The sequence below is a fragment of the Pleurodeles waltl genome, chromosome 11 (assembly GCF_031143425.1).
Source record: "Pleurodeles waltl isolate 20211129_DDA chromosome 11, aPleWal1.hap1.20221129, whole genome shotgun sequence".
Lineage (NCBI taxonomy): Eukaryota > Metazoa > Chordata > Amphibia > Caudata > Salamandridae > Pleurodeles > Pleurodeles waltl.
Genome location: NC_090450.1, coordinates 820,816,780 through 820,828,043, shown reverse-complemented (window position 1 = coordinate 820,828,043; position 11,264 = coordinate 820,816,780). Strand labels below are relative to the sequence as shown.

The window sequence follows — 11,264 nt, the reverse complement described above, 5'->3', positions numbered from 1 at the left end:
AATGGTACAATCTGGAGTGCACCTTAGAATGTTGGTGAAGAGAGAGAGTGGAAGCTGAGGGAGTTGGTGATAAGCAGTGAACTGTGAAGGTGTAATGCAAGGAGTTTACCAATAAACCTACGTTAATCATCTGGACTACTGACTCTAATTATAACTAACAATATCAAATATACCTAGTATTGCCATTGCCATCTCCAGATTTTGAGATTTTCCCAGCAGATTTCAGCTTTTTGCACCTTTCATTTACTTGCCTGTCATTTTGTTGATATCTGGGTTTCATATCAAAGAAAAGTTTGTTTTGGTGGCTTTTGCATTTTTATTTTCTGTCTCTCTTTCTGGGATTGCAAGAATAGTTTTGAGCCAGAAACCTGTACATTTGCTGGTGTTAAATGGTATCTGCATTATTATACTGTTCTATGTTGTAACACCGCTGGCAGCACTTCAGAATTTGCAGCCAACTTATTTGAATTATGCAACTAAACTATCATATTTGTTTACATAATCCAGACAATACCACTGACAAACTGAAATACCTCTGACTCAAAAACGATTTACATGATTGTCCCCCGCATCTATACTCTCTTGGTGAAGCATTGTGAATGCTCTTGAATAGTGGACTGAAGATCCAGTAGGTATGATGGACGATGCACTACAAGTATGGATAAAACATAGGGAGAATCTATCATGGATATGGAGTAGGAATAAGAAGTAAGGATAATGGGTGAAAAGTAAGGATGATGATGAGACGTAGGGTGATGTTTGAGATGTATGGATGAGTAGTACGTACATGCCAACAGACTGATTCAGGAAGGAAGCTCACCATATTTTTAGCCAAATACAGTTTTATTTTAGCAGCCTCCTGCCTGAAATTGCCTCTGCTTCAATGAAAATCCGTGGGGAAAATACAGTCCGCTGATTTTTTTTTCTCCAAAATCTCCCCTTTTGTCATTCCAAAATGTTGGCATGTTTGGAAGTAGGGTTTATGGATGAGAAGTAGGAATGGGACGTAGGAATGACAAGTGAGGAATATGGGATGTCCTAAATGGGTCCTGCACTGACCCCCAGCAGTATGATTATGTTTTAAACAACTACGTTAGTCACTTTTCATAAGTACTTTAGGTGTCCTGTGTTACAGATATACAGGGCTGTTTTTCGAACTTCTCTTTGCATAAAAGAGGGTACTTCTGATATTTGTCTCATTATGTGGATTTCACTGCTTTGGTTTGTTCCTGATTTAAGTGGCATATATAAGACAATGAAATGTCACACATAAACAGATTGATGCCATTGAACATTTCACATATAAGCAATCTGAAAACGTGCCAACTATGATTGTTCTGAGAGTGAAGAATTTTAGAGACTATTGTGTATGCGTATGCCATTGAAAGGGAGAAAGCATTTTCTTGAATAGTATATACCTAATTAGGTCTCTCTTTTGTATCTGCACTTGAAATTGAGACCCATGTTTCTCATGGTCTGCTTTTTTTCTGCTGAACTATCATTGTAAGTAGATTGGACAACTCACACTCCAAGATGGCCGTTATGTTTCTGTGGTAAAAAGGTTCTGCTTTGCATTTCTAGTCTCCCTACCATGCCAATCACATCCTTTCTGGGAGGGCTGCTTTGTTGTGTTAATCTTCCATGGAGGGCGGGCCTCTTGTGCTAGTGGGCGGTAGCTTCTGGTTCTGGCAGAAGTTCGTGTTTTCAGTGTAGAACTCCAGGCGTAGCCGTCAGATTTGAGCTCAACTCTTTTTTTAACCGCACCACCTTATTCCTCTTGGTTGTCTCTGTCCCTGAGTTCAGTTCCTGAAGCCTATGCTCGTCTCTGGTGCCAGCGGATATTTGCACGTGTTTTAAGGTGTTGCTTAATAGTCTGTGTGTTCAGTGCTTAGGGATCTATCCAGTCTTTAAAACCCATCTCTCGGGTGTGTTTTTCTAGTGCTGGATGTGTGCCCAGGCGCCCAGTTGTCTGTGTCCCTGTATTGTTCTGCAAGCCCTCATGCGCCCGTGAATATGTGCCCATGTTTCAGGTCTTTACATAATCTCGGTGTGTGTTCCAAGTCCGACGGGGTTGTTGCTGGTGTCTGCATCGACCTGCACTGTTTGTGTTGTCTTTGGTAGTGTTTTACTTGCGAGAAAGACCTGTCTTTTAAACTGTGTGCTGATCCCTGCAGTGTATGCCTATTTCTGTCTATTATTTGGGTTTTTATAGTGTGCTTTTAAATTTCTTGGGTTCTCTTTCTGTTTTTCAGTGACTTGTGACTCATTCGCTGAGGTAGTCTGCCTTCCACTACGTGTGGTGTTGTGTCCCTGCTGGTGTCTATTTCTGGCTGCTTCATGCTGAGTCTGTCTACCTGATACGAGGACCTTTTAGAAAACTCACCTGCACTTTGTGAGCGTTGTCTTTCCACGGTGTCACCTGCGCACAGCGTGCAGGGCATTATCTGACCCAGTCCCTGTTTTGGAGCCTTCCTTAGAGCTACGTGATGCCCTTGGTATCTAAACCGATTCGGGATGGACCAGTCTCCTTCCCGGCACTACTACTTCACCGTTATCTGCTGCTGCTTAAGAGTTATCCTATCTCCACCAAGGCTGCTACAAGGTAAGGGGCGGCAAATGGACCAGTAGGTGGGGCGGGGGAGAATTCGGGATAAACAAAGCCCTCACTTTATTTCATCACTTCATTCCAGGGAGAAACGTCTTATAGTTCTGGCAGGGAATAGCCAGCCTCTTTCCACGAAGACCCCTGCCACCTCTCATCATTACACTTTTTGAAGATTAGAGACGTCATGCTACATGTAGGTGAAGGACCCAAACATTTTAGTGATTATTTTATGTTATGCAGATTTTTAGAGCACACTATCACCCGGGACGGTATCCTGGTAGGTGTAAGCACAGCCAAATCGAGGGCCTAGTGGTAGCACTCCACAAGCCAGGTCTTTGGCTCCTTGCAGGATTCAAGCAGTGAGGAGGAAGCTCTTATGTGTAGTGTAGTGTTCCAAGCGTTAGGAGCAATGTAGGAGAAGGCTCGACCACCAGATCTGATTTTCCGTATGCATGAGATGTGTGCAAGCAGGAGTCTGGATGAGCGGACATGTCTGGAAGGCTTGTGAAAGCAGATGCACTTGTTGAGGTATGCTGGACGAGTGTTATGTAGTGTGGGTGCAGAGCTTCAATTGTGCTTATTTGTGTATGCGGAGCTACTTCAGATGTGGTGTAATGTGTGTGCGGCATGGGAGGCTAAAAAAAATTCTGGCCACTGCGTTCTGAATGATCCTGGTATAGAGAGTGTTTCCATAGTCTAGCTGACTTGGGGCCATGGAGTGTGTGATTTTATTTTTCCAGGGGTTAATTGGGAGCAAACTGATAATCTTCTTCAGCACTTTCAGAGTCTGGATGCAAGTGACTGTGCTGACTTGGGTGGTCATGGCAAGTTTGCTGCTGACCCTGAGGTTCTTTGTGTGAGTGGTGGGTGTTAGTCGTAATCTAGGAGATGGTGGTCATTGACGTAATCATTGAGGGGTTTGTTGATGATTTCTTCTAGGGCCTTGGCTGGGAATGATAGCAGGGATATTGTTCTGTACTCGGCAAGTTTTGAAGGGTCAGCACAGGGTTTCTTCAACAATGGGAAGACAGTTGCATGTTTCCAAGTAACTGAGAAGGTCACAGAATAGGTGGAGGCATTGAGAATGGGTTTGAGGATGGTTCTGGTGGGCTGAAGTAGGTGAGGTGTGGGCAGGGGATCTATGAGGCCCTTAAGTGGATGAACTTCATGATGGACCATGTGATTAGCATTGGTTCTTTGGATAAGATCAGGAAGCGCTTGGCTAGGTCTTTCAGGTCTGATTGCGGGTTGAAGCTGCTGTAAATGGTAGTGATTTTTTTGCTGAATAATTAAGAAAGAATTTGATAAGGTTCTGCGAGCTGTGATCGAGTTGGAGTCGGCCACTGGTGAGGTGAAATCCTTCATAATGGCGAAGATTTCTTTGCTTCTATTGGAGATGGCTTCTTTGCAGTCCACCAGATTGGAGCATTTAGTGATGTGGATCATTTGGTGGTAACATCTCCGAGCGGATTTGAACGTGCTCCTTCCTGATTTTCCTGGCTCATTCTCTATTTGCACTCCAGTTCTTTGCAGTGGCATTTCATGAGTCTAAGTTTCTCTGTGTATCAACTGGCCTGGGGTCTAGTTTTGTTGTGTTGCTGTGTTTGAGGGAGGGCCTGGGAGTTGGTTCAGAGGGTGAAACAGTTTTTAAAATTCTTGCTGGCATTTGTGAGGCTGTTACTGTGTTCGGGTTGGTGGGTGTTCTAGTCCTTGTCAGTGATGCTGTTCCTGTTCAGGAAACCCACAGCATGTAATGCTATTTTACATGCTATGAGCTCACATCTTAAGTCTCAGATAAAAGCAAACCCCTTTGGGGAGAGTGCCAGGATCCATCGGAACTGCAGTGAAGACGGGGTTTTTCTGAAGGAACTGCACAACATGGAACTACGATTCACACAGAGGGGCTACCATCCACATACCCTAAAAGATGCCAGGAATAGGATTAAGAAAACAAAACGTTCTGACCTTCTCATAAGTTCTAAAAGAGATAAAACCCAGAAAAAAACGGTCTCTTATTACTACACATAGTGCTCTGAGTACTCAGATTTTCAAAATTATGCGGAAACATTGGTCGTTACTGTTGACTGACAACATACTTAAGGGCAGTTTGACAATTAGACCAAGAATTATCTACAAGAGAGGACAAACCTTACGCGACCACTTATGTCACAGTTTCATACCCCCTGCTAGCAATGACTCATGGTTACCGAAACCTCCACCAGGCTCGTACAAATGTGGCCATTGCAACATCTGTGGCTACATCAAGGCTAAGACAGTATGGGCCTGATTCTAACTTTGGAGGACGGTGTTAAACCGTCCCAAAAGTGGCGGATATACCACCTACCGTATTACGAGTTCCATAGGATATAATGGACTCGTAATACGGTAGGTGGTATATCCGCCACTTTTGGGACGGTTTAACACCGTCCTCCAAAGTTAGAATCAGGCCCTATGTTTCCAATACAATACACATGCTACACATAAGATCAAGCATTTTATAAATTGCAATGCGAGCTTTGTTGTGTATTGTATTGTCTGTACTTGTGGCCTCATCTATGTTGGGAGCACTATTCGGCCTCTGAAAGAAAGAATACAGGAACATTTGAGAGCCATCCGCTCATCCAACACAAACTATCCATTTACGGTACACTACATCGAGGCACATGGACAAAGAGAAATTCTGGACATCACTGTACATGGAATTGACTCAATAAATAAACATCCGAGAGGGGGCAATAGGATTTTGTCCCTGAGACGCCTTGAGAGCAGGTGGATTATCAAACTGAGGGCCGTGGAAAATGGCCTGAATATTCATAAGGACTTGCATTTTTTCTTATAATTGTTATTCTTTGGTCTCCCTATACCTGGTTGGCCTCGGATATTGTATTTTTATTTCTATTTTCAGTCGGTATGCGTGCAACTTACAAATGTGTATATATGTATACATATTAGTATACACACCAATATGTATCTCCTTGTGTATGTTTGATCTATGCCTTTTGAACTTTTTTACAGATGTCCCTGCACAGATGTCCCTGTACAATAAGTTACAAGCTGGTTTTTTTCCCCCATTGATATAAATAGTTATATATTATATAGGTAGATGAATTATAAGTTTTGCATCTTGCCTATGTACCTGTCTATAGCACATTTCCTTTCCTTTCCGAGTTATTGTCCAGCTCTTTTTTCTTACTTTTTTCAAACTTATAACACACTTTTTCCTTTAGCTCGGTGTTATTTGGTGTCACAGCTCTATACCATTCTTCCATGCGGCTTCTCCCTTAGTCAGGATTTTTGTTTGGTTTCTAAGTCTACATATCAGTACCATGTGACATCCTCACATGGAACATAATTCCTTTTCTCCCTAATATTTTTCTTAATCTGTTTTTTATAAGCAAAGATGCTAGTTTGTTCATTAAGCCTTCTGTTTTTCTTTACTTCCCAAGATGGCCCCCAGTATTCCTTGGGGTTGCAGTTATAGAATGACTGTGCCTCCAGTGTTAGTCCTTTCTCGATGTCCATCGCATTCATAAATGATGCGAATGGCGGAGCGCTATGTTATTCTGGATCACAGCGCGCTCACGCCGACATCAGCTTTTCCAACTCTCGGAGACTTGGAGAGTACAGGTAAGTTTTTGTTTTTTCGTTTAGGTACAATTCCTTATCCCGCACTTGCGTTTTATGCACCGCACCATTTTGGATAGCAGTCTTATTACTTTCTATTTGCAGACCGTGCTCTATTTGTTTCGGCGGTTAAGCATACCGATATGTTTCACCTCTCTTACAACTAATATGAGGGTTTTAGTCCCGGTGTCTGTGCAATATACGCTGTCGCAGCTATTTTCACTTTAGAAGTCCAACTTTTAAACAGCTTTTTTAAATTACTCCTACTGGACATTTTCCAGTTTTTTCAGCTACGCTATACACACAGAGGTATCACCCTGTTTGGAATGTCTTTTAGTCTACAACTTGCACTTGAACCAACGTTAGTTTCCTGGTGTTATTTTTAGAGCTGTTAATTTCTGACCTAACCATGTTTGTGTTTTTTTGCTTGTACCTCGTTTTCTTGTTTATTGTGTTTTTTTCGTGGTAACAGTGGGTTCCTCTTATGGCATTTGCTTCCATTTTTTTGTCTTCATAGGTAAATGGGCTTATCAGAGCCCTCCACTTTATACCACATGTAAAATTCATCGAATGCCTACTTCTATGGCCCTACCGTCATACAAAACGAACGTTTCCTGAGATCAGGAAACCCCACTAACTACTTCAGGAAATAATCCATTTTCATGGTTGTTCTATGGAAACGTCCACATGTGTTCATAATTCTGGTATGTTTTTCTTTACTTACCTTACCCTCCAGGGTTAGCTTTTTTTCACCTAGTGATTACATTAAACGTATCCTCACTACGGCTATAACTCATTTCCACACACAGAGTTGCCCTAGCCATTCATATATAATCTTATGTGTTCACAATTTTTGGGCTAAGTTTCTCCTCGGTACTACAGGAGTTTTCCTCGCATGTTCTTTTTTCACTGCACACCGGGCTACCTGATATTTATTCTCTCCTCCCTCTTTCGGGCTCAGGGACTATACTCTGTTTCCTTTTTTTATAATACAACAAAATATGTTCTCTTTCTAAATATAATGTTCTGTTCGTAGCTTAGTTTCTTTCTCACAAATTTTTACAACCTTTGACTTTATTCGTGCACTACTCTGTTTGGCATTTTTGGAGTAGAGTCTGGTTTCTCATCCTATATGAGAGTATCTCAACCTTAATAAGTATATATTTTTTATTCAATTGGTGTCACCTGTTGTTTGTCTCTGCGCGCTATCCTTTATGTTCTGTTGTATTTACATACAAAAAATATTATTTTTTGTTGTCACCGCCTTGAAAAAGTCCTGCTGGACGAAACACGTGTTGGCTGCTTTCTACATATTCAATTTATATGTGCGAACATAAGGAATCAAAGTGCTTTCTCATGTGAAAACTACTCTCCGGAACATTGGACTTTTATTCATTGTGGACTGCTACCTGGAGTGCCCTGGTATCTCTGTTTTGAAGTTCTTTGTGTGGGTGGTGGGTGTTAGTCGTAATCTAGGAGATGGTGGTCATTGACGTAATCATTGAGGGGTTTGTAGATGATTTCTTCTAGGGCCTTGGCTGGGAATGATAGCAGGGATATTGTTCTGTAGTCGGCGAGTTTTGAGGGGTCAGTGCAGGGTTTCTTCAACAATGGGAAGACAGTTGCATGTTTCCAAGTAACTGAGAAGGTCACAGAATAGGTGGAGGCATTGAGAATGGGCTTGAGGATGGTTCTGGTGGGCTGAAGTAAGTGAGGTGTGGGCAGGGGATCTATGAGGCCCTTAAGTGGATGGACTTCATGATGGACCATGTGATTAGCATTGGTTCTTTGGAAAAGATCAGGAAGCGCTTGGCTAGGTCTTTCAGGTCTGATTGCGGGTTGAAGCTACTGTAAATGGTAGTGATTTTTTTGCTGAATAATTAAGAAAGAATTTGATAAGGTTCTGCGAGCTGTGATCGAGTTGGAGTCGGCCACTGGTGAGGTGAAATCCTTCATAATGGCGAAGATTTCTTTGCTTCTATTGGAGATGGCTTCTTTGCAGTCCACCAGATTGGAGCATTTAGTGATGGGGATCATTTGGTGGTCACATCTCAGGGCGGATTTGAACGTGCTCCTTCCTGATTTTCCTGGCTCATTCTCTATTTGCACTTCAGTTCTTTGCAGTGGCATTTCATTGTCTAAGTTTCTCTGTGCATCAACTGGCCTGGGGTCTAGTTTTGTTGTGTTGCTGTGTTTGAGGGAGGGCCTGGGAGTTGGTTCAGAGGGTGAAACAGTTTTTAAAATTCTTGCTGGCATTTGTGAGGCTGTTACTGTGTTCGGGTTGGTGGGTGTTCTAGTCCTTGTCAGGGATGCTGTTCCTGTTTCAGCTGGCTGGTCTGGTGGTGGTGGTGTGTGTGCTGAATTGAGACGGGAATGCCAAACTTGAAGAGGGTGTGGCTTGTCCAGGAGAATAGTGTGGACTCATTAACTTTGGTGATGCCAAGCGGCTTCCAGTCTGTGCAAGAAAACATGCTCCCCCCACCTAAATAAAAATAAGACCCTTTGCTGTGTTTAGTGATCTATGCTTATCCTTAGTAACAGTTTATTTTATTCCCTCATCAATTTTACTTCTCTGCCGTGGTTAATGGCTTTCTCAATAGATCGCATTACCAATTGCCCACCACACACTCGGGGATCATCCTTGACTTAGCTAAGATTTAAGAATATCTTGACTGGGAGTTCTATGATCACCAAAATGGTATAAAAAACAAACAGCTTCTCACACTCTCTGCTAGCAATCAAGGACAACATATCTGTCACCAGGGTCCAGATGTACGAAGGAAAGTGTTTTCAACTATCATATAGCAATTTTCTGAGATTCACTATTTAGTCATTGCAAACAGGAATGTACAAATGTGTATTTTACACATTTTGCGATTACTAGTGTGTCCCAAATAGCCCTATCTCATGAATATTAATAAGGCAGGTCTGGGTTAGCAACCCAATGGGAATAACAAAAATCACAGGGATGGTGACCTGCTAGGGCCAGCAGACCACTATGCCTGTGATTGCTTTTCAATAAAACAACCTTTTTTTTTAATGCATCACATTTTCCTCAAAGGAAAACTGGATACATTTAAAAAAGAAAATGTTTTCTTTTCATTCTGTAAGAGTAGGCAGTTGTTCGTAGGACTACTGCCTGCTCTTATAGACATTTTTCCAACCTTTTGCAAAGGGTAAGGGGTCCCAAAGGATCTACAGAAACGAAGGAGGACAGCCAGACCTCTGGAGCTAAACAGAGGAGGGTCTCCTCTTTGAAAATTGGCATATTCTTTCTTGTGGTGCCCCAGGAACAATAGGGACACCTTCATCATAAAGCAGAGGGCTGCTAGGAGTGCACTGTCTGTAAAAAAGTCCCCATAAACTCTTGATTGAAAATTGTCATCAGTTTCTCAGGGGATTATGGTAATGATCCCAGGAGACATCATTGTCTTTTGAGCACCCTTGGTCTTTTACTCAAAGGCTCTGGTGTGTGAGAACCCCCTGTTAGTGGTTTCTAAGGTTGCATGTTGAAAATGGATGACAGACTTGTGGACCCATTTTGTTGCAATGAAAGTGCTTTATTGACATTAACAAATTTAGCAGTGAATCGTTTTCTTTTCTTAATGAAGGCTATTATAATGCTTTATAGATAATCACAAAGTTGACAGGTAATCATGACATGTTTTAAAGAGGGTTATTGAAATGTTTTAAATGCTTTATTGACAATTACAAGGTTAACAGTGAGTCATTACACACCCTAATGAATGTCATTGTAAGAGGAGGGTACCATCCTCAGTGATTTTAATGGTGATGCATTGAGTGTATATGGCTTTTTTCTGCTCTTCTTAACGTGGTGACACCCTGGCGAAGGTAGTAGGCCTACTGTTTCCTAACTACTCCCCTTCTATTGTGTCTTGTATGTGTGTGGGATTGCTATGGTTTAAGGGTTCAGAGCGGGTACTGTGTTTTGGGGTTTCAGGGTTCGCCAGTGTTGTGAGCTGTTAGGAATGTGTCACCATAGGTATTTCTACCTACTGTCATGTACATACTTGTAAATTACTGCGTGGTATTGAGTTGTGTCTGCATAATAAATTATGTTTCTTTTTTATAAGTAAAACACTTACTGGACAATGATTTTTAGGGTATTTGTTGCATGCCTGCAAACAGTGGCAGTAGTCCACACCTCTTCCCCTGAGTAAACCTTGGACTGCTCTTTCTCGGTACCATGAGAGAGTCCGGTGCTCCAGCAGGTGCTTGGTTCCCAGTAGACAGAAAGTTGTGGATTTATTAGTTGTGAAGGACCACATCCATTTCAACTAACAATACATAATCTTACCATCTGGCTTTAAGGGTGGCTGCAGGGAGCCCTCCTCACACTTATGGCCTAGGAAGAGGAAGAAAAAAATCAGAGTAGAAGTAAGTGATCTTAACTTTACTGTCCACTTTGAATTAAAAGGCCAATTATAAAGAGGACCTTTATTTTTTGTGCTGAAAGACCTCCTCACTCTAATAATAAGTAAAGGTATTATAAACAATATCATATTGAGATCTTTCGAAACCATAAGCAGATGCCTGGGACATCTTGTTTGGGGTCAAGGGCAACAAGTTTTTATGTTTACTTTGTCCTTGGGACAAGTAGGCCCAACCCTCTGCAGCACAAACCCTCTGGCTGCCTGTTTAAAGAGAGTGGAACTCTCTGCAGTTGAGGTAAAGTGTTTCCGAAAGACAATGCTGTTCGAACTTGTATTTATGGTTCATTATTTGAAAACCTTCATTATTAGGGTGAGTGCTGTAAATAAATGTTTTAAGGTCACACTTCACTACTGATGTTGGTTCCAGTACAAAAAAAAAAAAACTTGTATACACATGTTTGAAAAGTTTAGGCTATGAGGCTAAGTATAATGCTCCCAGAATGCTCTCTGATTAGATGCAAATGAAGTGTCATTTAGTAAAATGTTTTGAGGCATGCTAGTATTTCCCAAAAATATTTCTAACGGAAAATCAGTGTAACCATTTTCAACACGATTATGGGAAGCATGAAAATAAACAAACA

At 41.7% G+C, this 11,264-nt stretch overlaps 1 protein-coding gene across 2 annotated transcripts in view; it reads left to right on the top strand.

Annotated features, from left to right (window-relative positions):
- Nucleotides 1-1,625: 1,625 nt before the first annotated feature.
- Nucleotides 1,626-11,264, top strand: part of PXMP2 (peroxisomal membrane protein 2) — a 109,084-nt gene continuing 99,445 nt past the window's right edge. The window contains exons 1-2 of one of the 2 annotated variants that reach the window (XM_069214644.1): nucleotides 1,626-1,858; nucleotides 2,253-2,602. In XM_069214644.1, coding sequence (XP_069070745.1) covers nucleotides 2,487-2,602 — 116 coding nt within the window. In that variant the 5' untranslated portion in view covers nucleotides 1,626-1,858; nucleotides 2,253-2,486. The remainder of the gene's footprint in view (nucleotides 1,859-2,252; nucleotides 2,603-11,264) is intronic. The other variant, XM_069214645.1, reaches the window with a different exon arrangement.